Here is a 27,487-nt window from a genome sequence, read left to right on the forward strand (position 1 = left end):
CGCCAGCCCAGAGCCAGAGTTAACCCTTGGGGCAGCTCCCTCCAGGCTCTCCCGGTGTGTCCATGAGCCATGCTGGATCTAGCCCTGTTCTTCCCTCCCAGTTCTCCAAGGATGTGCTGGTGAACATCTACTCTGCCTACATTGATAACTTCCTCAACGCCAAGGATGCCGTCAGGATCGCCAAGGAAGCCCGGCCGGCTTTCATGAAGTTCCTGGAGGTGGGTCCTGGTTCCTGCCTCCATAGATCCTGGCCACCACCTAGAGCCAGGCAGGATGGGAGTTAATGGGAGTAAATTTATTGCCAGACTGGGGGAATTTCGCCCCCACCTTCTTGGTTTTGTTGCAAAGAGGGTGAGTCGGGATGAACCAGAATCACTCGGATTGTGCGGAAGGAATGACCCCAAACCAGAATGGGTGATCCTGGGTTGGTGGGAGGCTGTGTCCCTGCTGTGTCCTTGCTGTGTCCCTGCTGTGTCCCTGCTGTGTCCCAGGGGGCCCATCCTTGTCCCTCACGGTGTTTTGCAGCAAAGCATGCGGGAGAACAAGGAGAAGCAGGCCCTGTCCGACCTGATGATCAAGCCGGTGCAGAGGATCCCGCGATACGAGCTGCTGGTGAAGGTGGGTGACACCGGGGTGGCAGTGTCACACCAGCAGCATGGGGGGCTCCTCCTCACCTCTGTGCAGCTTTCAGGGCTCTCAGGTCTCTCCTGACCCCTTTTCCCACCCTTGTCACAAGGTTGGTGTGCTCATGGCTCTGCCTTGCTCACTCTGAGGACAGTCACCCTGCTGCCACCCCGCTGTGGTCCCCTGACCCTCAGCCTTTCTGCTGCTGTCATTTTGGGTCCAGTTCCATGGCCACCCCCTCCCTGGGGCTGGTTTCCATCCCCAGCATCCAGAGCAGCATGGGAGGGGCCGGGGCAGTGACAGTGCCAATGTCCAGGTGTGTCCAGAGGTGACACCCAGCTCTGTCCCCGCGGCAGGACCTGCTGAAGCACACGCCTGAGGACCACCCCGACCACCCTTTCCTCATCGACGCCCAACGCAACATCAAGCAAGTGGCCGAGAGGATCAACAAGGGCATGAAGAGCGCAGAGGAGGTGGAGAGGAACGCCAGGATCGTGCAGGAGATTGAGTCCCACATCGAAGGGATGGAGGACGTACGTATGGGGGCCTTAGAGGGGGTCACTCTTTCCTTCTCCACAAAATGTTTCTGCTCTTTCTGGGTCACCCCACGCTGGGTTTTCTCCTCCATCATCATTTTTCTCGTCATCATTTGGCCTTGGTGGGCTCCTGGGGGTTTGGGAAGGGACTGGGGTTCCCAATTCTGAGCTGGGGGATGCAGGGGCAGGGATGAAGGCTGCAAAGCTCCCCACCATGGCTCCCCACCCACGGGTCTCCTTGTCCCCACAGCTCCAGGCCCCGCTCCGCAGGTTCCTGCGCCAGGAGATGGTCGTGGAAGTGGTAAGAGCAGGGTCTGTGGGGCCATGGGACCACACACTGGGTGGGCAGTGGGAGGCTGTGATTGCAGGTCATGGAGTGCCTCTGTGCCCATGGGAGGCAATGGATGGCAATGGATGGATGGATGGATGGAACAGACAGATGGAAGGGCAGGGCAGCACATGGGGAAACAGAGGCAGGGCCCTCTCCCAGCACTGGCACAGAGGAGGGGTGGCCATTAACCCCCTGGTGTGTCCCCCTGCTCCACAGAAGGCGGTGGGTGGGAAGAAGGACCGCTCCTTCTTCCTCTTCACGGACCTGCTGGTGTGCACCACGCTGAAACGCAAGTCGGGCTCGCTCCGCCGCAGCTCCATGAGCCTGTGAGTACCAGCAGGCTCGGGGTCACCCCCTGGGTGTCCCTGCCAGCTGGCCTGGCTTTGGGGGGCTGTGGCTGTGGGTGCAGCTCGGCCATCCCCCCAACCTCCCAGGTACACGGCGGCCAGCGTGATCGACACCGCCAGCAAGTACAAACTGCTCTGGAAGCTGCCCCTGGAGGATGTGGACATTGTCAAAGGTCTGTCACTGCCTGCTGGAGTGTCCCATCTCAGCCCAAAACCATCTCTGCCCCTGGCTGGTGGTGCCAGGGAGGGAGGGGTTAACACTGGGCATGTCTCCCCTCACAGGTGCCTCGCAAGCCACCAACAGGGAGAGCATCCAGAAAAGCATCAGCCGCCTGGATGAAGACCTCAACACCCTGGGGCAAGTCAGCAAGCTGTCAGAGACCCTCAGCTTCCCCCACCAGGTATGGGGATGGGGCCCTGGAGCTGTCCCCTGGTTGGGTACGTTCCTGGTGGGACCACACAAGATATCCTCAGTGAGAGGGGAGAACCTGTGGCCAAAAGTGCCCAGCCCTAAAGACACAAAAGAGGAGCAGCCTCTGGAGGATGCCAGGGGATGGACAGGGAGTTCTCAAGCACATGGCTTGTGGTGGCCCGTCCCTGAGAGCTGGAGTGTGTTCCCATCCCAAGGGCCTGGATGACGTGATCAAGGACCTGATGGCCGCCATCCACCGGGAGCTGTCGGAGAAGCAGTCCCTGTCCTTCAGCATGGCCTTCCCCCCCAACAAGGTGGAGCTCAGCACCACCAAAGCTGACGGCACTGAGTCCTTCATCTTCGAGTTCCCCAACCCCGACGCCCGGCTCGGCTTCGAGCAGGCCTTCGAGGACGCCAAGAAAAAGCTGGGTAGCAGCAGGGAGGGGGGAGGTGGGCGTGCTGGTGGGCTTGGCATCCCCCCACCCTGCTTTGATAGACCCCTCTCCTCCATCTCTTCTTAATCCCCCCATCTGGTTTTCCCAGCTTCCAGCAAAAACTGCCTGGACCCAGAGTTCCTCAAAGCCATCCCCATCATGAAGACGCGGAGTGGGATGCAGGTACTCAAAGTCTGGCTTCAAGCACTCCAGTGGCTGCTACCAGATGGCAGCAGCTCCTCCATCAGTCCTGAATGACCCAATCTTCTGCTCCCTGGCAGTTCTCCTGCGCCTCTCCCAGCCACGGCAGCCCGGAGAGCTCGCACGAGGTCTGGGTGTGCAACAGCGACGGCTACGTGGGGCAGGTGTGCCTGCTGAGCATCCGCAAGGAGCCCACGGTGGAGGCGTGCATCGCCGTCTGCTCGGCCAGGATCCTGTGCATGGCCTCCGTGCCCGGCCTCCAGCGCGCCGGCAGGTAGGGGCGGGGCAGTGCCCGGCCCCGCGGAGGGCGCGGGGGGATGCTGCGGGTGCGGGGGGATGCTGTGGATGCGGGGGGATGCTGCGGGCGCGGGGGGATGCTGTGGATGCGGGGCGATGCTGCGGGCGCGGGGGGATGCTGTGGATGCAGGGGGATGCTGTGGATGCGGGGGGATGCTGTGGATGCGGGGCGATGCTGTGGATGCGGGGGGATGCTGTGGATGCGGGGGGATGCTGCGGGCGCGGGGGGATGCTGTGGATGCGGGGCGATGCTGCGGGCGCGGGGGGATGCTGTGGATGCAGGGGGATGCTGTGGATGCGGGGGGATGCTGTGGATGCGGGGCGATGCTGTGGATGCGGGGGGATGCTGTGGATGCGGGGGGATGCTGCGGGCGCGGGGGGATGCTGTGGATGCGGGGGGATGCTGCGGGCGCGGGGCGATGCTGTGGATGCGGGGCGATGCTGCGGGCGCGGGGCGATGCTGCGGGTGCGGGGGGATGATGCGGGCGCGGGGGGATGATGCGGGCGCGGGGCGATGCTGCGGGCGCGGGAGGATGTTGTGGATGCAGGGGGATGCTGTGGATGCGGGGCGATGCTGGGGCGCGGGGGGATGCTGCAGCCGTTTCTCTCCCTCCTCCTTCCCCCCCTCCTTGGCAGGGAGCGCACGGAGCCGCTGGGCAGCCCCTCGGCCGAGCCGGGCCCGCCGCAGCCAGAGGAGGCGGGGCCGCAGCCCTGCCTGCACATCTCCATCTCGGGCTCGTCGCTGGAGCTCTCGGAGCCCGTGGAGGGCGGCCACAGGGAGCTGGTGCCCTTCGACAGCGATGACACCGACGACGAGTCCTCGCCCAGTCCCTCCGGGACGCTGCAGAGCCAAGCCAGCCACTCCACCATCTCCTCCAGCTTCGGCAGTGAGTCCTCCCCAGCCCCTGCTTTTTAGCCCCAAAATTATGGGCAGCTCCATTGTTTTGGCCTCTGTGCCTTGTATTCCTCTGGGGAATCTGCAGGTGGAGGCTTTTGAGCCTGGAAAAAGAGACACTGAGAGGCATCAGCTCAACAGTGTGGCACTGGGATGGGGGAGCTTTGGGTGAAACCTCGTGGGTTTTGGGGCTCAGCATCCCTGTGCCATCCCCTGGGTTTGATGTCACCCGTGGTCTCTTCCCCATCACTTTGGAGCATGGTCATGGTCTGACCCCTTCCTTCCTCCTCCTCCTCTTCCTCCTCCACAGATGAAGAGATCCCGAGCTGCAAGGAGGCAGCAGTGGAGACGACGAGCTCGGAGGAGGAGCAGGAGCCAGGTTTCATGCCCATCACGGGCACCTACGGGCAGAACCAGCACGGGGAGAGCCCCACGGACGGGCGGGCCCTGCGCCGCTCCAGCCGCGGCTCCTTCACCCGCGGCAGCCTCGAGGACCTGCTCAGCCTGGACCCCGAGGCCCACCAGAGCTCCATGTGGCTGGGCACTGAGGATGGCTGGTGAGTCCCTGGGGTGGGAATTCCTGCACGGGAAGGACGCCAGGCTGGGGGAGCCTCAAGCTTTGCTCTCCTCCTGCAGCATCCACGTGTACCAGTCCTCGGACAACATCCGGAACAGGAAGAACAGCATGAAGATGCAACACGCTGCCGCCGTCATGTGCATCCTGTAAGTGGGGCAGGGAGATTTGCAGCTCTGGGGGGGCCAGAGCAGGGTTCTGCTGCTGGATGTCAAAGGTGGTTTGTCCCCACAGGTACCTGGATAACCAGGTTTTTGTGTCCTTGGCCAACGGGGAGCTCGTTGTGTACCAGCGGGAAGCAGGTGAGGTTGGATTTGGGACATGACAAATGCAGCCCCAAAGCGGTGGCTGTTGGGGGGTGGCTTGGACAGCCCCTGGGGAGGGATGCTCAGGGTGGCTTCCCTGTGTCCAGGGAAAGGGACATCCCTGGAGGGATGCTGGAGACGCCACACTCAGAGGCAGGTGGAAGTGGGCATCCTTCTCCTGGTCCCTGCCTGCCACTGGAACCTCACGGTGGCATCAGTTTATGTCCCCTCTGGGGGGTGACCTGGAGAAAACTGTCTTCAGCCACCACACCCCATTGTTCGTATCGAGTTGGACTTTTTTTGGGGAACACTTTAACTACCCACCCCACTCTCCCCCCCCCGTCTCAGGCCACTTCTGGGACCCCCAGAACTCCAAGTCGCTGTCCCTGGGCTCACCGGGGAGCCCCATCACCAAGATGGTGGCGGTGGCAGGGAAGCTGTGGTGTGGCTGCCAAAACCGAGTCATTGTCCTCAACAGCAGCACGCTGGCACAGGAGGTACGGTGTGGCACGGGAGGGCACGGGGGCGGCACCACGGGCATGGTGGCATCCCCACGGGCAGCAGTGGCATCCCCACGGGCAGAAATGGCATCCCCACGGGCATGGTGGCATCCCCACGGGCAGTGGTGGCATCCCCACGGGCAGGGTGGCATCCTCACGGGCACGGGGGCGGCACCACGGGCAGCAGTGGCATCCCCACGGGCACGGGGGCATCCCCACGGGCAGTGGTGGCATCCCCACGGGCAGGGTGGCATCCCCACGGGCACGGGGGCATCCCCACGGTGTGCTGAGGCTCTGTCCCCCCGCAGCACACGCTCCAGGTGGGGCAGGACGGCGGGCGCAGCGTCACCTGCATGGTGAGCGCGGGCAGCGGCGTGTGGGTCGCGCTGCAGGGCAGCGCCCAGGTCCGGCTGTACCACGCCACCACCTACGAGCAGCTGGCAGAGGCAGACATCACCCCCCCGGTGCACAAGATGCTGGCTGGTAAGTGCCACCCGGGACGTGTCTCAGGTGGGTCCCAAGTGCCCCCTGGAAAGTGCCTTGAAGCGTCCAGTGTGGGAAATTTCGGATCCTGAGTTTGGGGAAGGAAATTCAAGTCCCTGTGCTCAGGTTAGGCAGCTGTGTAATCCCACATGGGAATAGGGGAGCCCCTGGGGAAATGGATAATCCCGTGTTGAAACAGGGCAGTGATCCCATAGTCACAGAATCATGGAGATCCAGGGTGGTTTCAGTTAGAAGGGACCTTAAAGATCATCTAAATCCAACCCTCTGCCATGGGTAGGGGCACCTTCCACTATCCCAGGCTGCTCCAAGCCTCAGTGCCCAACCTGGCCTTGGACTTTTCCAGAGATGCAGCCACAGCTTCTCTGGGCACCCCGTGCCAGGAGCAATTGGGAACCATTCCTTCCCAGTATCCCACCTAGCGCTGCCACCAGCCGGGGGGCTGTGGGTCCCTTCCCGTGTCCCGCGTGCCCCAGGTGCCCGGAGCGGGATCCGTGGGCGGGGCAGGAGCAGGCGCTGATGTTGGGGATCCCGGCAGGCTCGGATGCCATCATCCGGCAGCACAAGGCCGCCTGCCTGCGGATCACGGCGCTGCTGGCGTGCAAGGAGCTGCTGTGGATCGGGACCAGCGCCGGCGTGGTGCTGACCCTGGCGGTGTCGGCCAAGGCGGCGCCCACGCTGGTGGGGCTGTCCCAGGGCCACACCGGCCACGTGCGCTTCCTCACGGCCATCGAGCTGCCCGACGGCTTTGACGTCCTCTTCCCGCTGCCCAGGGACACGGGTACGTGCGGTGCCTGGCGTGTCCCCGTGTTTCAGGAGCGGTGCACAGTGCTCCTGGGGCTGGGAATGCTGCACCAGCCTTCAAATGTCGGAGTTCCCGTTCCATTCTTGCCTTGTTAAAATCAGGGTGAAAAACTGGCAGTGGAGGGGGGGGGAAATGGCTGCTAAACTGTCCTCTACCAGCGTTAGCAACCCCAAAATTCCCAGGGGGACCCGGATTCCCACGGTGTCACCCAGCCCAGCTCTGAGGCGGGGGTGGGATGGGGAGAAGAAGGAGATGGGATGGGGGCTAGCAGGTTTGAAGGGAAGAGCTAGCACGGTTTACAGGGGCAGGTTCGGGGCGGGAGGGGCTGCTGGGATGAGGGGAGGTTTTTGGGGCCGGGAGGGCGGATGCTGCGCTGCCGCTGGCGGGATGCGGTGGGGACCAGCAGAGCTGCAGGGGCGCGGGTGGCAGCATTTGGGGTTCTGCGCTTGCCAGGGGCCGAGAAGCCGAGCGAGGCCGAGAAACGAGACCCGTCCCGCCCCCGTGCCCCCGCCCTGGCGCTGTCCAAGCCCAAGATGCTGGTGATCAGCGGCGGCGATGGCTACGAGGATTTCCGGCTGACCAGCAGCAGCGAGACCGTGGGCCGGGACGACAGCACCAACCACCTGCTGCTCTGGAGAGCGTGACCGGCCCTGACCCCCAGGAACGGGGGGTGCTGGCCCCCCTGTGTGCGGGGAGGGGGTCCCGGCCCCCTCCCCACCGCCCCCCGCCCCAGCACCTCTCATCTCCGACCCGGCTGCTCTCTGTGTGCTCGGGGTTGGGGGGGATGAGCCCCGCTCCCCCCGCCGTCCCCCCGGCCGCACTGGACTCGGCGGGGGACACACAGCGCTTCGGGGGCCTCCAGAAGATGGGGAGGGGGCGGGGGTTTGCTTGGGAAGGCGCGGAGGAGGAGGAGGAGGAGGAGGAGGAGGAGGACGGTACCGAGCATCCCTGGGGAGCGGCCGGAGGATGCCCGACAGCCGGGAACCCGCCTTGCTCTCCGGTTTTGTGTGTGCCTGCTTCACGGGCCGGGGGGTGCGGGCCTGTCCCCCCCCGGCCCCCGGGACCCCCGGCCACGCCGCGGGACCACCCCAGGGACAATCCGCCCGCCGCGTCCCCCCCGCCCGGGCCGCCCGCTAACCCGCTCGCTCCATCGCCAGCACCCAGATAGCTCTGTTCGTTTGTTCGTTTGTTTTAAATATATATATATATTATATATATATAAACATCCTTATTTATTTGGGGGTTCGGGGGCGTCAGGGGCGTCATCACCGCGCTGCCGGTCCCGCCGCTCCGGAGCTGAGGGGTTAAAGCTTCCCGGAGAGCCTGACCCCAGCGGTGGAGCTGGACCACGCTGCTGGAGGGGCAGCTGCTGGAGGGGAGGAGGGAAGGAAATTTGGGGGTCCCCGCCTCCTTCTCTGTGATTCCCAGCGGGACTTAGCAGCCTGGGAAGTGGGAGGAAGGCGCTGCTGCCATTTGAGGCGTCTCTGGATGAGAGGAATCGTCTTCGCATCCCTTGCCAGCCACCAGGGCTGTCCCCTCACCCTTAAAATGGGGTGACAAGTGTGGGGGACCCTAAAAACGAGACTGTGCTAGACCAGCCCTCCCCCATTTGCCCTTTTCCTCTCCCATTTTCGTGCTTTCACCCCAGGATCCAGGCGAGATCAGTGCTCGCAGATTGACACCCTGTTGTCCCCATGGGAGACGTGACAACCGTGGTGGCAGGGATGAATCAGGGTGTCCCCAGTCCCACACAGCTGGGTGAGTGACAGGAATGCTGCCATCCCACATGGAGCCGTCCGTCTGTCCGTCAGCGGGGTGAGTGAGTGTGTGCTATAATTGGGATGATGAGGATATTTTGGGAAAGCAGGCGGGGGGATGATTTCGGTCACTCGGGGGCTCTTTGTTATTAAAGGTCACCCGTGCCAGAACGATCCCAGCGTGGTCTCATCCTTCACCTCGCGATGGGGTGGCAGGGACAGGGTGAGAACGGGCACGGCTCCCGCCACCCACTGGGGTCACTGGGGATGCCACTGGTGCCACTGGTGGGAAGACTCCGGTGGGAGGAAGAAACCGTTTCCACCACTGAGGTGCAGTTATTCTGAGCTGGATAGCCCTGAGGGGGATGTCAGGATATCCAGCCCTTGTGTGCCACAGAGCATCGGGACGTGGCGCTCCCTGAGTGGACAAACAGCCCGAGCAGGGGACACCAGGTGGGCCTGGGGAAAACGGAAGGGAATAGAAGGAACACCAATGGTGACAGCAACCGGTGTCCCCACTATGAGAAAACTGTCCCCTGGGGAGGAGGACAAGGCAGGGTGTGCTGTAGGACAGGTAGGGAAGCAGGGCGCAGCACTCATGGGTGCCCCTGCGAGCCCACATGGGGGAGAAATAAAAGTACTTTACTATTATTATTAATATACATATATATATATATATATATATATATATATATATATATATATATATATATATATATATATATATATATAAAATAATAATAATAATTCCTGCTGGGCAGGTAAACCCCTCCCTGCCGTGCTTGTTTTCCCGCCAGCCCGTCCCGCGGTGGGATAAAGCCCATCCCAAATCCCGCCCCGGGCCCGTTCCCGCTCCCAGTTCCCGCAGTCCCCGCCATGGCCGGGAGGTGGCGCTGCCGGGGGGCCCGAAGGGGGCGTGACCATACAACACAGGGGCGTGGTCTCGTTATGTGACGTCACGGAAAGGGGCGGGGCTTGCGGCGCCGCGCGCCCGCGGGTTCATTCATAAGGAGGAGGCGCCAGCGGCGGGGCGGCCCCGGGGGGGAGCCGGGGGCTCCGCGGCGGGGACAGGTAGGGACAGGGAACCCCCGCACAGGGACACCCCGGCCCGGGGCAGCTCGGGGTGCTCCCCCTTGAGAGGCTGTTCCCACGGCGGGGTCCGGGGTTGGGGTGTCTGCAGCTCTGGGCTGTGCTGGAGCGGGGGTCTGGTGCTTTTTGGGATGCTCGGCCCCCGCGGTGCGCTAAAAAAGGCGGGCGGTGTTTTTGTCTCGGCCTTATCCCCAAAACAGGGCGCTGGGGGAGCCCCGCGGCTGCGGAGGCTGCGGCTGCTGCAGCGCCCAAGTAGGTTAAAATAAAGGGTGGAGAGGAGAAAAAGTAGGTTAAGGAATGCTCAGCAGCAGCTGCCTGGGAAAAGAGGCAGGAGCCGTGTCGGGTCTCTCTTTTTTTCTTTTTCCTTTTTCCTTTTTTTCTCTTTTCCCGGAGCTGGAAAGCCCCAGGGCTCCGAGCCAAAGGACCAGGGATGCCGCGGGATGCTGCGGCGCGGGGCTGCACCCCGATCGGGGCCGCTGCCGGGGCTGGGCGCCGTCCCAGCGCTTCCCCCGGGGTCGTTTGACTTTAACGCTGGAATTCAGCTGCTGTTCGGTTGTTCCCGCAGCTCCGGTGGGCCCGGGGTTCATAGTGCCGAGTTTCGCTCCATCTGCCGGACAATCCCCTCCTTGTCCCAGGCTGTCTCCAGCAGCTATTCCCCAAAGTTTTCCCCAACAGTTGCTGCTTTTTCCCCGCTTGTCTGCAGGAGCCATCGGCTGAAACCCTGCTCCCCCACGGGGAGGGGAAGCCCTCGCTGGAATCCCAGCGGCAGTTTTAGGTTACGGATTGAATTAAGGGCGGCTGGGAATAACGGGCTCATGTGACCCGGATTCGGAGCGGTTTCCAAAAGCAAGTCGCCTCTTCTGATGTGTTGGCATTGATCGCACCAGCCAGGTGCGGAACGGGTCTGGTGGAGCTTGGAGTGTCCCCGAAAGCAGCCAGATCTGGCACTGGTGGAGTAATTTTTCGGTTTCCTCTGGTTCTTGGAGGGGCAAATTCTGTCGGTTTTAGGGGTGTGTCAGGGCAGCTGGGCTTCCCAGCATCACCAGCTGAGGGTTTGTGCCTGCACACCCCCTCCCCACTTGGGATGGCCCCAAGCTGCCCCCAGAAGTGACTCCTGAGTCCTGGGCAAAGCTCCAGTGCCGACCCTGCAGGCGCCCTCTGGTCCCTGCACCTCCAGCATCCCTATGGCAGCGTTTTGTTCATCTGAGGGATGTCCTTAATCCCTGGATGAAGTTTGGCAGCAGATCAGCTTTACCCCCACTCCTGGTGGTGTTTAGATCCAGTTCTTGTGATCTGGAACGCTTTGGTGAGCCGGGATGCTCGTGGTCTCTCGCCACGGTGGGACCTCCCTGTCCTGAGGCCACTTCATCCCCAGCAGAGCCAGTCCCCAGGCACCTCGGTGTGTCCCTAAAGTGCTGGAATTCCACAGCCCCAGAGAATTCAAATGCTTCCCGTTAGGTTTAAACTCGAGTTTTATCGGATTACAGGGTGGAGAGCTCGCAGGGGTACCAGCATCCCTTTGTGCTCGAGGGGCACGTCCCGAATCCCAGAGGGGTTCAGGAGCTGGGCTGGCCGCTCCTGCTGGCACCCTGCGGGAGTGCTCCTGAACTGGGAGCTGCTGGAGGGAACTGGAGTACGGAGGGTGCTCGTTTTGGGTTCTGCCATCGTGTCCCAGCCCATGTCCTATGAACACCCGGCCCACCCCCGGGACCCCCCTCACGTCCAATTAGCTGCCTCTCGGCGTGGTGCTGGCCACTAATTAGGAGGAACTCGTCAGGCACAGGCTGTAGTGAAGCTCTGCCAGGGCTCCCACAGGACCGTGACGACCGGGGGGGAATTTCCATGCGGGTGGCAGGATTTCCATGCAGGCGGCAGGATTTCCATGCGGAGGCTGGATCCGGGTTCGGGTTATTATTTGGTTTTTTTCCTTCCTTCCTTCCCCTGTGCTGTCAGCATAGATTTTAATTTTAACAACCAATTGCTGAGCCTGGAGAGGGGAGGATGAGACTCTGGGAAATATCTCTTGTTTTGTTCGAGTTTTTATTTAAATATTTTTAACTGTTTTTTAGTGACTTCATTTCCTTGTGACAGATGCAAAAGGATTTCCTCCGGAGCAGGAAAAACCTTTCTTTAACTTTGTTTAGCATCATCTGCTCCTTGCATGAATGGTGTGACTCCACTGCTGAGGTTGGTCCCTCTCCAGTTTGGGATGAAGCCTGGGATCCAGTTTGGGATCTCCAAGGGAAGGGGTGATGCTGGCCATTCCTTAAAATCTCTAAAAAACTTTCTGTGGGATGGTTCGGGACTGCTGCTGGAGGGATATTTAGGCAGATGCCTCAGAGCATCCCAGAGGGGAGAAAAAGGAGTCTCAAATTACTTCTCCAGTGGGATTTTCCCTGGATGATGACCCTGGTGCTCCCCCTTGGGCAGGTCTCCCTGGGTGATGAAGAGGAGTGGGATGCACTGGTGGCTTGTCACCGTCCTGGGGGTGAGTATGATCCCATCCCATCCCATCCCATCCCATCCCATCCCATCCCATCCCATCCCATCCCATCCCATCCCATCCCATCCCATCCCATCCCATCCCATCCCATCCCATCCCATCCCATCCCATCCCATCCCATCCCATCCCTCTGCTGCTCAAACACCACCCCATTGCCATTTAGGACGTGGGGATGGGTTTGCATCCCTCGTGGTGCATCCAGTGAGTTCAGATCCCTCACACCACCGGAGAAGGCCGTCTGCTGCCTGTGGGGCGAGCGAGAGGGTGGCAGCAATGGCATCACCTGTGACAGGGTGGCATCTGCCACCGTGCCACAGCCGGCCCTGAGCGCTGTGATGCTCCCGCAGGTGCTGAGCAGACCCGCCCAGGGGAGCTGCGGTGCCCCGGGGCAGGGGGCAGCGGGATGCCCGCCCGGAGAGGAGCCCAGCGGGGTGAGCAGTGCCCACCCGCCCATCCCTCCGCCCGCAGGGATGCTGCGGGACCCGCCCGCGGCTCATCCCCCGTTCCTCACCGCAGGATCCAGCGGGTTCGTGCCGAGCTTGTTCCCCCGGCACCTTCTCCCTGGGGAACGCGTCCTGCGCCGCTCACACGCAGTGCCGGGCCGGGAACAGGGTCCTGGTGGCAGCGGGGACCGCGGCGAGCGACAGCCGGTGCGGAGCCTGCCTGCCGGGGTGAGCCCAGCCGGGGGACGCGAGCCCCAGCCCTGCCCTGGCCCGGGGGTCCTGTCCTGAGCCCTCCCCTCCCTCCCGCAGGTTTCACAGCCCTGCAGGGCAGAGGGAGCCCCGGGGCCGCTGCCTGCCCTGCGCCGCCGCTCCCCGCAGCACCCCGGGGTGCCCAGGTGGGTGCTGGAGCCGCGGGTGTCACCGCGGGGCTGGGGGGGATGGAGGAGCTTGTGCTGGGGATGCCGCAGGGCGTGTCCCCCTTGGGATGGGGCACAGAGTCCTGCTGGGATGTGGCAGCTGAGGACACCTCTGCTGATGACACAAGCGGCTCCTGCTTCCCTGGGGTCCAGCCCTGCTGCAGGGAAATGGGGAAATGGGGTTTAAGCCCAGACCAGCCCCTCAGTGCGGCTGATCCCGGTCTCCCGGCAGGCCGGCGGCGAGCCCGCAGCCCCGAAATGCCGGGCAGGGCACCGGGAACCAACGGGACACGGGTGACCCTGCTGGGTGAGGAAGAGGAGGAGGCAGCAGCAGCACAGGCAGCCGTGCTGACCATCGTCCCGGTCTTCTGTGCCATGGGGTTGTTGGGAATCCTGGTCTGCAACCTGCTGAAGAAGAAGGGGTATCACTGCACCGCCAGCAAGGAGCCCCAGCCCGGCGGCGGCGGTGAGCCCTGGCTGTGCCGCGATCCTTTGGTGATCCCACATCCACCTCATCTCCTCAGCCCATTCCTCCCTGTCCCACGGCATCCTGCCTGTCCTTGGGGTGCCTTATCCCCATCACCGAGCTTTCCCTCACTCCTGCTTCCAGGTCCCAGCTCCATCTACCAGCTGGAGGATGCCAACGAGGACACCATCGGGGTGCTGGTGCGGCTGATCACCGAGAAGAAAGGTCAGGGGTCCCTGGGAAGGGGGAGGAGGGGTGAGCTGGGCCAGAGCCCCGTGACCCCCAGCTCCTCGGTGTCCTCCCACACGCAGAAAACGCAGCGGCGCTGGAGGAGCTGCTGAAGGAGCATCAGAGGCAGCAGCTGATGCCACCGAGCTGTGCCCCCCTCAATAAGTAAGAGTCGCCTAAGGCTGCCCTGGGGACCCCCCATGGTGGCACCACCCCAGGCTGATGGCATTCCCCCTCCCCAGGCTGCACCTCCTGCCCCAGTTTCCCCCCGCCTGCCACCACCAGCAGCACCTGCACACGGTGCAGGGACCGGCCCCGTGTGCCCGCTGCAGCCAGAAGTGGCCCGAGGTGCTGCCATCGCCCGGTGCCACCAAAGTCCCCAAAGCCGGGGCTCATGCCAGCGAGGTGACCATCCTCTCCATCGGCAGGTAAGCAGGGACAGCCCCCGTGCGCGTCCCCTCTGCCGGGGCCAGGCTGATGAGGTGCTCCCCACCAGGTTTCGGGTGTCCCGGATCCCCGAGGGGAGGGGCGAGGCGGGGGCTGAGCCCCTCCGTGGTCCCCTCCCCGCCGGCAGCGGGATGTGACCCTGCGGTGGAACGGCAGCGCCGGCCCCACGAGGTGAGGGTGCTGGAAAAGAGCAGGAAGGCCGTGGGACACAGTGTGGGGACAGCCAGGCGGGAGGAGGCTGTCCCTGGCTGCGGGGACGGTGCTGGCAGGGCCTGGCACAGGGTGGCACGGCCGGGGATGCTCCGTGACTCATGGGCAGCTGCACGGGCTCCCCTGTCCCCTCCTGCAGCAGGGCTGGGACCATCCAGCTCTGAGTCCCTCCCGACATGGACATGGAGGGGCTGGAGCATGTCCAGGGAAGGGAACAGAGCTGGGAGGGGACTGGGGAATTCCTGAGGGAGCTGGGAAAGGGGCTCTGCTCCCAGGAACTGGCACAGGAGGAGAGGGAACGGCCTCCGTGCCAGGGGAGGTTTGGGTTGGGTAGTGGCAGCCGCGGGTGAGTGACACCGAGTGGCTCCTGCCACCTTGGGTGCTGCAAAGGGCCCACCCGGGCTCACCTGTGCTCCATCCCTTGTCCTCCACAGCAGGCACCTGGCCTGGGGGCTGCCTCAGGGGTCAGTGCCACCCCAAAGGCCCCGTGGAGGGGATGGAGGACGCTGGGCATCGTGTGGAAGCCAGTCCTGCTCAGAAGGGCTGGAGGGGGCAGCTCAGCTGCTGCTCCTGCCACCAAGGGGTCCAACAGCAGCACGGCAAATCCAGCTCGGCTGGTGAGAAGGATTCTCTGTCCCTGAGGCCTGATGGTGGCCATGGCCTGCTGGCCTGACAGACAGTAACTCCAGGAGCTGCAATGCCAGTGCTGGTGGCCACAGGAACCATCATCTCTGGGATCCGTGATACAAACACAGCTCCACTGGAAGCCCAGAGGGCTGGATGCCATTTCATGGTCACCTTCTGGGTCTGTTGAACTCTCCAGGACCATCATGAACTCCTGATTTCCCTCCATCACCTGGTGCCAGTGCTCAGCATCACAGGATAATGAATCCCTGGATCATGGAATGACTCCTCCCTTCCCAACAACCCAGCTGGAGCATGGATTGCTCTGGGCAAAGCTGGTCTCCTGCATCCATCATCCATCCATCCATCCTCTCTCCAAAGTCTCAGTTCAGAAGCACATGGTGGTGATGCTCACCATGAAGACCACACATTTCACTTTCCATAGGAATTGCTTCTATGGGATCACGCTGGCTTGGCTGTTGGGATCACTGGGATAACCCACCCAAGGCTGGGTTGGAGACCATCAACCTCAACCATCAACCCAAAAAAGGGGTTTATGGCTGGTCTTGTTCACCTCTCCACAACATCACAGTGCCAAAGAACCAACCACCAAACCCTCTCGGGCTCTTTTATTTATTTATTTAATTTTTTTTGGAAACATTTTAATAGTTATCGAATGTTCTACATCTTACAGTAAATATCGTACAGTTACAAACTCTTGGCTGAAATCTGTCAGGGAGATCACGACCTGATCTTCAGAACCAAAACCAGAACAGAAAACAAATGGGAAAATAACCCCAAATTTACACTTCAGGTGGACAAACTGTGGCTGTGGGGCTCTCCAGGGCATCAGTCCAAGGCCATGTTCCCTACACACCTGTGAGATGTAGACTTGGAAGACGTGGTTACTCTTGGGTTTAAATTTTTTTTGTTGTTGTTATTCTTTCAGGGAATTTTTTTTTTTTTTGTATTTATTTTTATTTAAGAGGTCCAATAATACTTAAAAACGAGCTGGTCTGGTGGTGGAAATTAATTTAAAATTAATTACATAGAAAGAGGGGTGGGAGCCTGGTGTGGGTTGAGGCCATGTTGTGGGAATTGGAGGGTTTGGGTGCAATCCTGCATCTCACCATCCTTCCCTACAAATCCCTCCCCTGATCCTGAACCCCTTTGCTCCCAGGAAAATTCCATCTCCCAGCTCCATCTCTTGCAGGAGGATGCAGGGAGGCTGCAGGTGGCCATGTTGCATCAAGATTATTCCCTACAAGCAGCACAATTGAGCATTTCCAAACAAGAATTGCTCATGTCAAACCACGTATTTTGCTATTCCTGCCCTGCAAACAGTCCCACACGTTATTTTACCTGATTGCCAGAGAATCTCCAAGGACCATGGTGCAACATGCCATAGAAATGCCTTTTCCAAGATTTCTTCCCTCCCAAGCTCTGTCACAGGCTTTATTTTCCCTTTTTTTCCCCTAAGGGAATACTAACACACAGCACTGAAAATATTTGGAGGCTGATCCTGGCTCAGGAGCAAAGCCAAGGGAAGATGGGCAGAGGGTCACCACAGTTTGGGGACGAGAGCTAGAGGGCCTGAAAACATTGGCAACTAAAAAAAAACCAAAAACAAACCAACAAAAAAAAAAACCAAACCAAAAATACCTGGATTTATGGGCATCCAGCAGCTGTTATTGCTATTGTTGGCTGGTTGGATTTTACCAAAAGCAAAGCCTCAAATGTTGTTTTCAACCCCCTAATAAAACAGGATCCTATTTCATGCCCTCCAGCTGGGAGCCACATCATCCCACATTCCCTGTGGGGATGCAGGAGGGATGGCAAGGAGTCAGGGGGGTCTCTCTGGGAAGGACATCCCTCATTAAAACTAACCCCTTAAATAACATTTCCTGGGCATTACATCCCAAAACTGCAACACTGCTGAACTGAGTGATTTATTATTCATAAAATACAGGAGCAGATCCTTGCCTGGAGGGTTCAGCCACTTGGAGGCATGATGGCCTCAGGCTTCAAGGGGCTCCTGGGGTTTGGGGGTCACACCACCACTAAAATCCTATTTTCCCCCCAAATCTTGCATCACTGCAGCTTATGTTTTGGAGTAAAGGTAAGGGCAGGGATGGGTTAATGGTTCAGAGTCATATTCCTTCCTTTTAGCTGGATTTTTAATCTAGACACTTTAGTGACTGCTAAGGATGGTTTAACCCCTCCTGCTCTTCCCCACTAATACCCAGTGTGATCCTTCCCTATGGAAAACCCTTTTCCTTAACCAACATCAGCAAAGCTTTGCTAGAATGAAATATTGGAGAAGCTGGTGGGCCCTACCAATGTCCTCCACTGTGACCTTCCCAGGACCCTCACTAAGGACTTGGGATCAAGGAAAGGGCCGGGAGCATCTCCCCCCTACCACAACCCCATAAAGCCACCAGGGGAAGGAGCTGCCCAAGCCTGGCACCATGTGGTGGCCCTGGCTCCACACAGTGGCTCAAGGCTGGTTACCAAATGTCCTCCCTAAAGCTTCTGGCCCAACAGGTGGCAAATATTTCACCTCTCCCCACCTTGGTTAATGAGTATTCTGCCTGGGAATAATGGGAGGATGAGCACTGGATCTGCTATTGATCCAAGAAAGGAATTAAAACTCAGCTGCCCTGTGTCAGTGGGAACACTGGGTGATGCACCATGCTCAGCTCCTGGGGCTTTCACCCCACCTTTAATGTCTTTTTTTCCTTCCAGGAGAAAGCCCTACATTTCCTTTCCACACATAGGCCAAAAGTTCAGCAGTGGTTCCTAAAGTGGTGCAGGGTGTCTGGACAGTGGTGGGATGGTGTCTGCTGGGAAAGGTGGTTTGCAGAGCCCAGGCTGGACCCCACAAACCAGAGTGCCATTACATTGAGAGACCTGACAGACAGCTCCTGGTATGGAACACAAAGTCAGGGGGAAAAAGGGATCTCACAAATCTTCAATTGTTAGGATCTACTGGGCATTTTTTGGCCCAGGTTTAACTGCAGTGTGCTACACACAGTGGAAGGACAATGTGGTGGTGTTATTTCCCAAGGTCCTGTTGCTCTTTACTAATCCTTGGCTTTGCCAAGCCAAATGGGAACCCACTGATTATTGGCTCCTTTTATCTTTTTTCCTTCTCCCTTCCCTCTACACAAACCCGAAGTGCAGCCCAAGGCTGCCCCTTCCCCACCCCACAACACTGATGTCCAATCTTCCCCCACTTTTGTTCCCCTTGAGGCTGAGGAGCTCAACCAGAGCTTTGCTCCAGGTTTCCTTCAAAACCACAAATGACCCCCAAACAGAAGTGCCAACACCCAACCTGACAAACCACCTGGGACCAGCCAGTGGGAGGGCAAGTCCTCCTGGGATCCCTGGGCTTGTTACTGCCCACCTGGCCCATGCTCAAGGGAGGGAGCTCCAGGAGCTCCTCCCAGGGGCAGCAGGAGCTGAGCTGGGAGACTCCACCCAGAGCATGGAACACTTTTGGCACACTTGAGGCAAAAATCAAAACCCAGCCAAGCTTTTGTCTTAAAAAAACAATAAAATCCCAAAAATCTTGTTTCTATGCTTGGTTTAGTGACAAGGATTTAAAACAAACTGGCCACAAGCATTGTCTGCAGATCCAAACTGCCTCTGCTGCTCTCAAGACATTTTATTGCTCTACTTGGACACCCCGAGGGGGGATGTCACCAGCTTCCTGTCCCCATGTCCCTGGATGAGCCAGACCCCCCAAAATGACCCTGATGCCCACAGCCTCTGTGTGCCTGGTGTCCTCCATCCTGGTCCTTGTCACCTGTGGATCACCTTCCCTGCTGTCACCTCTTCCCAGGTGCCTTCCCATGAAGAAGGCGACGTGTTTATTGCTATTGCTGCCTCCCCTCCCACTTCTCCAAGCAGAGCAGCCAGACTTCATCCCCTCCCTGGCCTTCCTCTGTGGTGCTGGTATTTGTGCTTGGATGAACATTTCTCCTGGAAGTCTTGGAGCCAGGGAATGGGAAGGGGACACCTCAGCTGCCATGATGGCAGTGCAGTTTGGTCTTAGCCCTGCCAACACCGTGGGTGCAAGGTGAAGCTACCCATCTTCCCCTCACCCTGCCTTGGAGACTCCTCTCCATCAACCACACACCCTCTTTTCCCACACCACCTTCTACTCTGGAGAAGCTCTTCAGACCAAATCCTGAACCTGGAGGAGCTCCTCAGACCAAACTCTGAACCTGGAGAGCTCCTCAGACCAAACCCTAAACTGAGAGAAGCTCTCCAGATCAAGCCTCAGACCTGGAGAAGCTCTTCAGCCCAACCTTTGGCCATCTCCTTGCTTCCCTCATGCCCAGCATGTGTCTGCCTGCAAGCAGCAGCCATGCAAGGAAGGAGCTGCCTTCTCCCTGGCACTGCCCCAGGACATGGCTGAGGGGCAGCATCCCGTTTTCCCAAGAGGTTCCACATGCTGCCAGGGCACTCATCTTCCTGCTGCTCCCTCCCCACCACCCATGATCCATTTGCCCAGTTGGAGAAAGCAGACCAAAGACCCGCTGGTGACCAGTCCTCGTGCTTCCTAAGACAAGCGTGTTACGTCACTAATTATATTTATATTCTCTTACTCCTACAAAAAGAAGGGATGAGTTCAGAATTCCACTGCAGATAATGCATTTATAATCTATCACGACAGCTATCTGGAAGACACCAATTTTCTTGTAATATGTTATGGAAGATTGAATAATTTATATTCTTCAACTAAAAATACCCAAACCAAATGGGAATAAGCCTGCCTACCAGCGCTGTGCTTTTCACATAGTACCCTGAACATCAACCACTCTTACTAGCCAAAAAAAATCTAGGCTCTTGTCAACAACAACGACAACAGAAAAATAACAAAAAGAACCCAAACAAACAAGAAGTGGGGGGATCTTTGCACCACTCAGCTGGGCAATGCTGGAAAAGTGAAGAGTCTGAGCTTTCAAATGATAGGACTGAAGAAAGAACTTGACTATTGCTCAGTGTCAGTATGTGTGTTACACAATTCATGTGGGGGGGAGGAAGGGGGGAAAAAAAGAGGCAGAAGATTAGAAAAAGCAGCTTTTACAAAAACCACTAAAGAATGCATAAAGTGACCTTTGCACTTTTTTTTTTTTTTTCTTTTGTTCTTGCAAACAGACGAGGCGCTGCAGCCCAGCGGCCGCAGCACCGATGTAAGACTTGTGTAGTTGCATACAATGTTTGACTCCGGATCTGGAAGAGAGCAAATGCATTAAAAACAGGGAGTTAGAAGGATGTTCCCCTTCTCTCTGCACCCCTGTACCACGTGGAGCTGATCCATATTGAATTTAACTGTCCCTGCAGGCAATTTCTCAGGCAAGGAGGCTGGGAAAGCAGCAGCTCGCTGGTGGTGTCCAATGCAAAGGATTACAAATATGCAGATGGGATGCTCCCTGCTAATTGCACACCAATTTGGGAGGGGCAGGATTAGCCCAGTAGTAATTTGTGTGGCACAGAGAGATTTTAGATAACCCCAGGGCTGGATGGGATCTGTGTGCAGGCAGCATCGTGTTCCCATCAACTGCCTGTCCTGGTAATTGGGCATGATGGGCCAAGGGCTCCAGGAACAAGCAGCTGGATTCCTGGATCCTGAGCATGACAGCAACACACAGGCAGTCACACGCAACCCCAGTGCTAATGAACAGCCTGATCTCCCAGCAGGGAACAGAAATATCCCAGTGACATGAAGAGGGGAGGGACTCTGTCAGTGATGGGCTGGGCTAATGGTTTCAAACTGGCAGAGGGAAGGGCTGGATGGGATCTGGGGAAGCACAGGGTGCCCAGAGAAGCCCCATCCCTGAGTGTGCCAGGGCAGGCTGGATGGGGTGGCAGGCTCAGTGGGAGCAGGAGGCAGCACTCACATGGGCTGGCCAGGGGATTACCAGTGAGGAGGTACGTAGCTGTAGGTGGGCGTCCCTTGAGCCCGGTACGTTGGCACGGACACTGGATGTGCTCCGATGGCAGTGTGCTGGGGGGTGGTCAACAAGGTTCCTGCAGGGACACCGAGGGACACTCGTCACAGGCCACAGGAGGTGGCACCCGAGGGGCAGGAACAGCATCACTGCCTCCTGTGCCCCTTCCCTTTTCCCAGGTAATTCCTCTGCCTGCCAGACCTGATTCGAAGGTGTTGGACCCACGTGATGGGGATCAGCCAGCACCATGAACAGAATAAAAACACCTGAAGCTCCAGCAAATTTTCCATGCTATTTCTGCCCCCAAACCTTAAGGGTTTTCCTTGTTTTTTTTTTTCTCAGTGCTCCTTGTCCCTGAAGAGCAGCAGCAGAGCTGGCCACAACCTGCTGACATCTACCTGCTGACAGTACTGGGCTTAACTTGGAGAGCAAATCACTGCACAGATCTGAAGCAAACTGGAAGGGATGAGGGATACAAAGGGAGATGAGGGAAAAAACCCAACAGATCTCCAGGGAAAATTTAGATGAGGCTTTTTTTCAGTCTGCAGCCAGTCAACAGAGGGATTTTAGGTCAGAATTTGCACAGTGCCTTCATGGAAAGGGAGCCCTGGACTAACTACTCTGTTTTGGGAGCAACTGGGTGCTCAAACCAAATTCTCACTTTCTGGGTATCTCTCTACAAATGCTATTAATGAAATTCTAACACATCCCACGTGCATTAATTACATTTATCCACTTCTCAATATAAGCAACAGTAAATCTCTCAGAGTGGCTCTTGTCACATCCAGGCTGCAATATCTCTGCTTGGTATAGGGATTGTCCCCCATTACAGACTCCTATTTCACAGCTAATGCAGATGCAAAAGGATGAATGATGCATTTTGTGGCATAATTCAATATACAATCCTAAGAATTGTTAAGGAGAAAAATGCAGGCATTGGAAAAAATAAAACCAGCCCCTATTTTAATGCACTATCAATTAATGTACTAACAATTAATTGCAGTTAGAAACTACACATAAAATGTAGAGGAACTGGGATAGATAAAACAAGGCTAGCATTCATTTTGTCAATAAAATCATGATCATGAGTGTCTTAAAAAAAAGAGCTTGAGTGAAATAAGACTGCTTGAGGACAGTTCACTTACAGAACAGACAGAGGAAAGAACAATATATTTAAGGATATAGAATAATAAGGATGCAGGAGTGAGCCAAAGCAAAGGTCTCCTCTGCTGAGTCAGGTCAGATTTGGGGCAGATTGCTGCATTTTTGCCTGCAGAGGAGCAGTAAGCAGCAAGCAAAATGAACTGCCCTGCGAGGCAGCACTTGGGGAATTGTTGTGCCCAGAGGGGAGGGGTGCTGCCAGAGCACAGGGAGGGCTCCTGCTCACCTGCTGACATGGCCATGGTGGTGCCAGCCACCATGCCCATGGCCACGCCGTTGGTGCGGGGCGCGGCCACGGGCGCGGGGTAGATGGCCGAGGGGATGCTGTTGGGCTGCACCACCGTGGTGTGGTGGATGACGTGGGGCTGGGCTGCGTACACAGGCTGGGTGTAGTAAGCTCCCTGGGGGAAAAGGGAAGAAAAAAAATCCCACCATCACTCCAGGTTCTTTTGCAAACACCTGTCCTTTAAAGCAGGACAGCAGCCTAGCGAGTCCTCGGGAATGGAATTCAAAGGTTGGTTGTTCCCATGGATGAGCTTCTGTGCCTGCAGACCTGAACCTGTGGATATGTGGAATGGATCAACAGAGTCAATCCATCCCTTTGATGGGATGAAACAGGGTCTGGACACAAACAGCTGCTGGTGGAGAAAAGGAGCAACAACCATCCATGGTTCTTGGATGATGCCAAGGTGCTCGGGTCCAGGAAGTGTGTCATCTTCTTGGGTTTCCAAAATCCAGGCTGCCAAGTCTCACAGGGTTTTGAAACAAGGGGAGAAGGATGCATGGGAGTAAAAGGAGGCAACAGAAAAAGCTTCATGTGCAAAGTAATGGAGGGCATGAAATGAGGAGATGCACGAGGGAGAGAATTGCTGTCCCCAGGACAGGCAGCAGCACTGTCAGGACCTGCAAACCAGGCATGGGAGGAAAGAAAACAAGGATTGGAATGAGCAAAAGGGAAATTTTACTATGGATTGGTGAAAGCCATTACAGAACCTCTGGAGGTCTGGATTAAGGGGAGAAGGAAGTGCAGGACAACTATTCCATCACTTCTTTCTTTCAGGAGCTACAAAGTTTCACAGGACAAATGGCAGATTCTGTGGCTGGGGTCAGAGAAGAACCAGTGTGGGTTGCACCCCAATGGCTTATGCAGCTCCTGGTGACAGTGGAGCAGCAAGCAGCTCCAGTCTCAGCAAGGCACAGGGAAATCCCTCCATAAGTTGGTTATTCAAAAAAAGAGGAGAAGAAAAGCCAAGGAAGTTGTCTCACATTGCTCTGAGAAGCTCAGGATTTTCAGTGGGAAGGGATATCAAGGGGATGCCAGCACCTCCATCCCACTGAGACAGAGCTGCTTGGCCAGAGAGGCTGCAGGAAGCTCAGGTGGGCTGGGCTGTGGCTGAGGGGCAGGGGTGGCACCTACCTGTGTGTCCAGGTTCTGCTGGGGCATGGCTGAGGGGCAGGGTGGCACCTACCTGTGTGTCCAGGTTCTGCTGGGCTGTGGCTGAGGGACAGGAGGTGTCACCTACCTGTGTGTCCAGGTTCTGCTGGGCTGTGGCTGAGGGGCAGGGTGTCACCTACCTGTGTGTACAGGTTCTGCTGGGGTGGGGCTGAGGGGCAGGAGGTGGCACCTACCTGTGTGTCCAGGTTGTGCTGGGGTGTGGCTGAGGGACAGGAGGTGGCACCTACCTGTGTGTCCAGGTTCTGCTGGGCTGTGGCTGAGGGACAGGGGTGGCACCTACCTGTGTGTCCAGGTTCTGCTGGGCTGTGGCTGAGGGACAGGGGTGGCACCTACCTGTGTGTACAGGTTCTGCTGGGGTGGGGCTGAGGGGCAGGGTGTCACCTACCTGTGTGTACAGGTTCTGCTGGGGGTAGGCACTTCTGATGGGGTACATGGCAGTCTGGTAGGGGTTCGGAGACGGCGAGTAGGGAGGAGGGGCGTTGTTGCTCTGGGTCGGTGGCACCTTGTAGGGAGTCCCCGCAGTGTACCCTGCCAGAGACAAGAGGGGTCCCAGTCAGGGCCTGGAATGGCTGCTCAGGGCTGCCAGGAGGGCTGGCAAAGCCCCAAAGGCCAAGTGTGGGTCCCCCGAAATGTGGGATGGAGAGGAGAAGTCAAGGCTCAGCCCAGGAAAAACACTCAAAAAAATTTAACTTATTTACTCCACTGTGTTCAGCAATTAGAGAAGGCCAAGATTTCAAATCTAATATCCCACATCATCCTCCAAGCACTGAAACAGCACAAATAACACACTGAGCTTTTAGGAAGTCCCAAACAGCATCTCACCCCCTCCTGATTACTGCAGATTGGAAAAATAGGTGTTAATTAACAAGGGGAATAGCTGTGACTCTTTTCCTCACTCACATTAGCAGGAGAGCAACCATCTTTGAATGAGGAGTGGAAAAGGTTTGAAATATTGATCAGTGCAGAAGTGATGCCTCCTCCATCAGGACTCCTCCAGGAACCCAACGTCACTCACAGACCAACCAACCTCCTGCTCTTCCATCTAAGGGATTTATATTCTCTATTCTGAACTCTTTTTTTCCAAACAAAGCCCTCAGAGGCTGCCAGTTCTCAGCATCACATTTCATTTCTGAGGGGTGTCTAGAGGTGAGGACCTGCTCAAGCTGTGTGGATTCACCACTTTGAATACCAAGACTTGCAGTTGTTTCCTGATTGATGAATCACGGACAATTTATCTCCTATATTAAAAAGGTATTAAAGATAATAACCCAGGCAGATGTAATCTGCTGTGTTTATAAACTGGGGAAAAAACAGAACAACCTGCAGGTAAAACAATGTGAAATCAAGGTTTAATGACACAAGATGATGGAGGCTCCTCTCTGTCTGGCAGATAATTTTAAAACCTAATTATGACTAACACCTTATTAGGATTAGGCTGGTGTGGCCCGTGCTGCTGCTGCTTTGTGGTTCAGCAGCAGCAAGCCTTTAAGCTCCAGCTTCTATTAAAATTACTGATTAAATCCCTCATGTCACTGGAGAAATCTCAGCCTTATTGATCCTGCAGCTCACAAGTGCCTTGGATTGCACAGAAATGTTTTCCTATAAAAGGCTGCTGGGGGAGGGAGAGAGGTCAGTGGGGAATTTTGTGTTGCCATTCCTGCTTGTTTCCAGGGTTCACCACGAGCAGGATTCCTCAGCTGGGCAAGGAACTGACTGATGTGCACATCCCCTGCCTCCCTCAGGTGAGACCCCACCTGCAGAGCTGCCTCCAGCCCTGGAGCCAACAGCAGCAGGATGTGGAGCTGCTGGAGAGAGTCCAGAGGAGGCACCAGAGCTGCTCCAGGGCTGGACCATGCCTGGTGTGCAGCCCCTACCCCAAGGAATGGTAGGGACATCCCTTTTCCAAGAGAAAGGCTCCCAAAGGATTTTTAAATACTTATTTTTAATAACTCTCTTCATCCAAAAAAATCATCTTGCTTCCTTTCACCTTGCTGTGTAATTGATTTAATTTAATAGGAAGAGGGAGTCTGGAGTTGCTGGACGGTGAGGAGCACTCTGACCCCATGCCACTCATGCCCCAGATTTAGCAGAGAACAGTAAGGCAAGGGCCAGAGGACACCCCACATACCAGGGAAAGCATGCCAGGGTTTATCAGGGAGCTTATCAGCCCTCCTGGAGGCACTACTTATCCTCTTCAGGGATGAGATGACAAGGCTGCACTGGAAAAGCCTGTTTGACTGCAATCACTAAACAGCATCTCCTCCCCCTCCTCCTGCTCAGCCAGCCTGGGTCACAAGTTTCAACGTGTTCCTTGAAAATCAGGCTTTATTTTGGAAATCTTTCCATTTTAAGGGGATGGGGAATAATGTCCCTTTGGAGATAAACAGCTGTGAACAACCCCAGGTTGCTCCCAGGAATCAAACACTCAGCTAAGAGAGAGGCTTTACCTTCTCCTGCAGGAGCAGCAGGAGGGCCAGTGCTTTCCTTTTCAGAATCCTTCATAGTTTTAATCCATCAAAGCCAGGTTGGATGGGGCTTGGAGCAACCTGGTCTAGTGCAAGGTGCCCATGGGGGTTGGAAAAAGATGGTCTTTAAATCCCTCCCAACCCAAACCAGCTTTGATTCTGTGATCCTGAATAACCCTGTCCACAAATCCAGCCCCAGCAGGGGAGGCAAACAGGCACAAACCAACCCAGTAAAAGCCCAGAAGAAAAGGTTTATTTACTGAATGCTGCAGAAGAAGCCTGGTAGGTTCTGTTCTCAGTGCCAGTGTCCACGGGGAGGTGGAAGGTGCCCTCGGTGGCACAGGACGAGGAGGTCTGGGGCCAGGCCTGCTTCATCAGAAGGGTGGCTGGAGGGGAGACAGAGAACAGGTGTCACACAGAGCAGGGAGAGACAACTTCCCACTAATGTCACATTGGAATCACCTTGCTAATCTCTTCCCCCCAAGTTCCAACCCCCATGGAAGGGACATCACATCTTGGTCAGGGCTTGGAAACCTTCCTGGAGTCCCCAGGCTGAGCAAAGATGTTTCACACCCTCCACATCTGCCCAGACTCTGGCTTAACCCTCTCTGAAGGTACAGCTGTAAATCTGGAGTGTCACAGGGCTGGAAGCTGGCAATGGGGGATTGAGGAGGCTGAGGAGGAATTGGCACTGGAGCCACTGCAGCAGCACAACGCATCCTAGTGGATGGAAACCCACTTGAGAGAGTGCAGGAAGCACTGCTGCAGGTCTGCTGCTCCCCCAAACCCTCCTGAGACCCTCCTGCACTCAGACAGCACTGGGGAGCACGGAGGACACCCAGCAGTGCTGCTTCACTGGCCACCACAGCTGTGGGGACACTCGTGGGTGTGAGATCCACCTGGATGCTGCTCCACTGCTGAGATGTGCAAACCTGCTCCTCCCTCCTCCTTCAACAGAAAACCAGGAGGTTTGGGGGAAGCAGAGATTCAAGCCCAATTTCTCCTCCACTCAGTCACTGATCATTTTCTGCTCCAAGTCTCTGCCCTCTCCAAAGGTTTGGGAGTTATTAAGGGTTTCCAGGCTGCCTTGCTTTATTTTCCATGGTAGGCTGCACTCAGGAACATCACACCAGAGAGCAACTCCCAACACTGAGACAGAAACATTCCTTCACTTGTGCTTTTATTCAGAATCAGATTGATTTTTGCCTCTGGATTTCACAGAGGTTTTAATCTCTGAGACTGATGAGACAATTCATTCCAATGTTACACGAATCCTTCCTCTGTGCTTTTCCCTCTCCACATTAAACCTGCCACAAAATCAAGGCAATTTGGGTTGGAGATGGCTGGGAGATTGCCATAGCTCTGTATGTTCTTTATTAAATCACAGATCCTCAGAGAATCCATCACTTAAAACTACACAAAAGGGGATCAAGGAGGCTTCCAGGAACATTAATGCCTCCTGGTCCTTTGCAATAATCCACATGGGATCCAGCCATGACT

The 27,487-nt window shown here is 57.0% G+C and overlaps 3 protein-coding genes across 13 annotated transcripts in view; 2 read left to right on the top strand and 1 right to left on the bottom strand.

Moving 5' to 3' along the window:
* ARHGEF17 (Rho guanine nucleotide exchange factor 17) overlaps positions 1-8,693 on the top strand; it is a 30,431-nt gene extending 21,738 nt beyond the window's left edge. Inside the window, exons 4-21 of the mRNA XM_056502868.1 lie at positions 102-218; positions 526-618; positions 981-1,157; positions 1,411-1,461; positions 1,708-1,817; positions 1,926-2,011; positions 2,121-2,239; positions 2,466-2,679; positions 2,794-2,867; positions 2,966-3,159; positions 3,819-4,069; positions 4,388-4,634; positions 4,714-4,800; positions 4,886-4,953; positions 5,305-5,453; positions 5,765-5,939; positions 6,496-6,738; positions 7,216-8,693. Of these exons, the coding sequence (XP_056358843.1) occupies positions 102-218; positions 526-618; positions 981-1,157; positions 1,411-1,461; positions 1,708-1,817; positions 1,926-2,011; positions 2,121-2,239; positions 2,466-2,679; positions 2,794-2,867; positions 2,966-3,159; positions 3,819-4,069; positions 4,388-4,634; positions 4,714-4,800; positions 4,886-4,953; positions 5,305-5,453; positions 5,765-5,939; positions 6,496-6,738; positions 7,216-7,406 (2,646 nt within the window). The 3' untranslated portion in view covers positions 7,407-8,693. The remainder of the gene's footprint in view (positions 1-101; positions 219-525; positions 619-980; positions 1,158-1,410; positions 1,462-1,707; positions 1,818-1,925; positions 2,012-2,120; positions 2,240-2,465; positions 2,680-2,793; positions 2,868-2,965; positions 3,160-3,818; positions 4,070-4,387; positions 4,635-4,713; positions 4,801-4,885; positions 4,954-5,304; positions 5,454-5,764; positions 5,940-6,495; positions 6,739-7,215) is intronic.
* Positions 8,694-9,551: 858 nt separating this feature from the next.
* On the top strand, positions 9,552-15,947 carry RELT (RELT TNF receptor). 2 transcript variants are annotated; one of them, XM_056502901.1, is made up of 12 exons: positions 9,552-9,590; positions 11,678-11,795; positions 12,039-12,096; positions 12,459-12,542; positions 12,628-12,782; positions 12,864-12,949; positions 13,203-13,436; positions 13,581-13,661; positions 13,748-13,829; positions 13,907-14,092; positions 14,161-14,282; positions 14,756-15,947. In XM_056502901.1, exons 2-11 carry the CDS (start codon positions 11,770-11,772, stop codon positions 14,246-14,248), a joined length of 1,080 nt encoding a protein of 359 aa, XP_056358876.1. In that variant the 5' UTR covers positions 9,552-9,590; positions 11,678-11,769; the 3' UTR covers positions 14,249-14,282; positions 14,756-15,947. The 2 variants fall into 2 exon arrangements, with proteins under 2 accessions (XP_056358876.1, XP_056358885.1); XM_056502910.1 differs by having other exon boundaries at positions 12,628-12,761.
* FAM168A (family with sequence similarity 168 member A) overlaps positions 15,565-27,487 on the bottom strand; it is a 127,750-nt gene continuing 115,827 nt past the window's right edge. For 5 of the 10 annotated variants that reach the window (XM_056502959.1, XM_056502990.1, XM_056502951.1 and 2 more), the window contains 5 exons: positions 26,248-26,373; positions 23,908-24,050; positions 22,293-22,467; positions 20,855-20,984; positions 15,565-20,186 (listed from right to left, as the gene is read on the bottom strand). In XM_056502959.1, coding sequence (XP_056358934.1) covers positions 20,872-20,984; positions 22,293-22,467; positions 23,908-24,050; positions 26,248-26,373 — 557 coding nt within the window. In that variant the 3' untranslated portion in view covers positions 15,565-20,186; positions 20,855-20,871. The remainder of the gene's footprint in view (positions 20,187-20,854; positions 20,985-22,292; positions 22,468-23,907; positions 24,051-26,247; positions 26,374-27,487) is intronic. The other 5 variants (XM_056503028.1, XM_056503008.1, XM_056503000.1 and 2 more) reach the window with 2 other exon arrangements.

The sequence above is a fragment of the Oenanthe melanoleuca genome, chromosome 1 (assembly GCF_029582105.1).
Source record: "Oenanthe melanoleuca isolate GR-GAL-2019-014 chromosome 1, OMel1.0, whole genome shotgun sequence".
Classification (NCBI taxonomy): Eukaryota; Metazoa; Chordata; class Aves; order Passeriformes; family Muscicapidae; genus Oenanthe; species Oenanthe melanoleuca.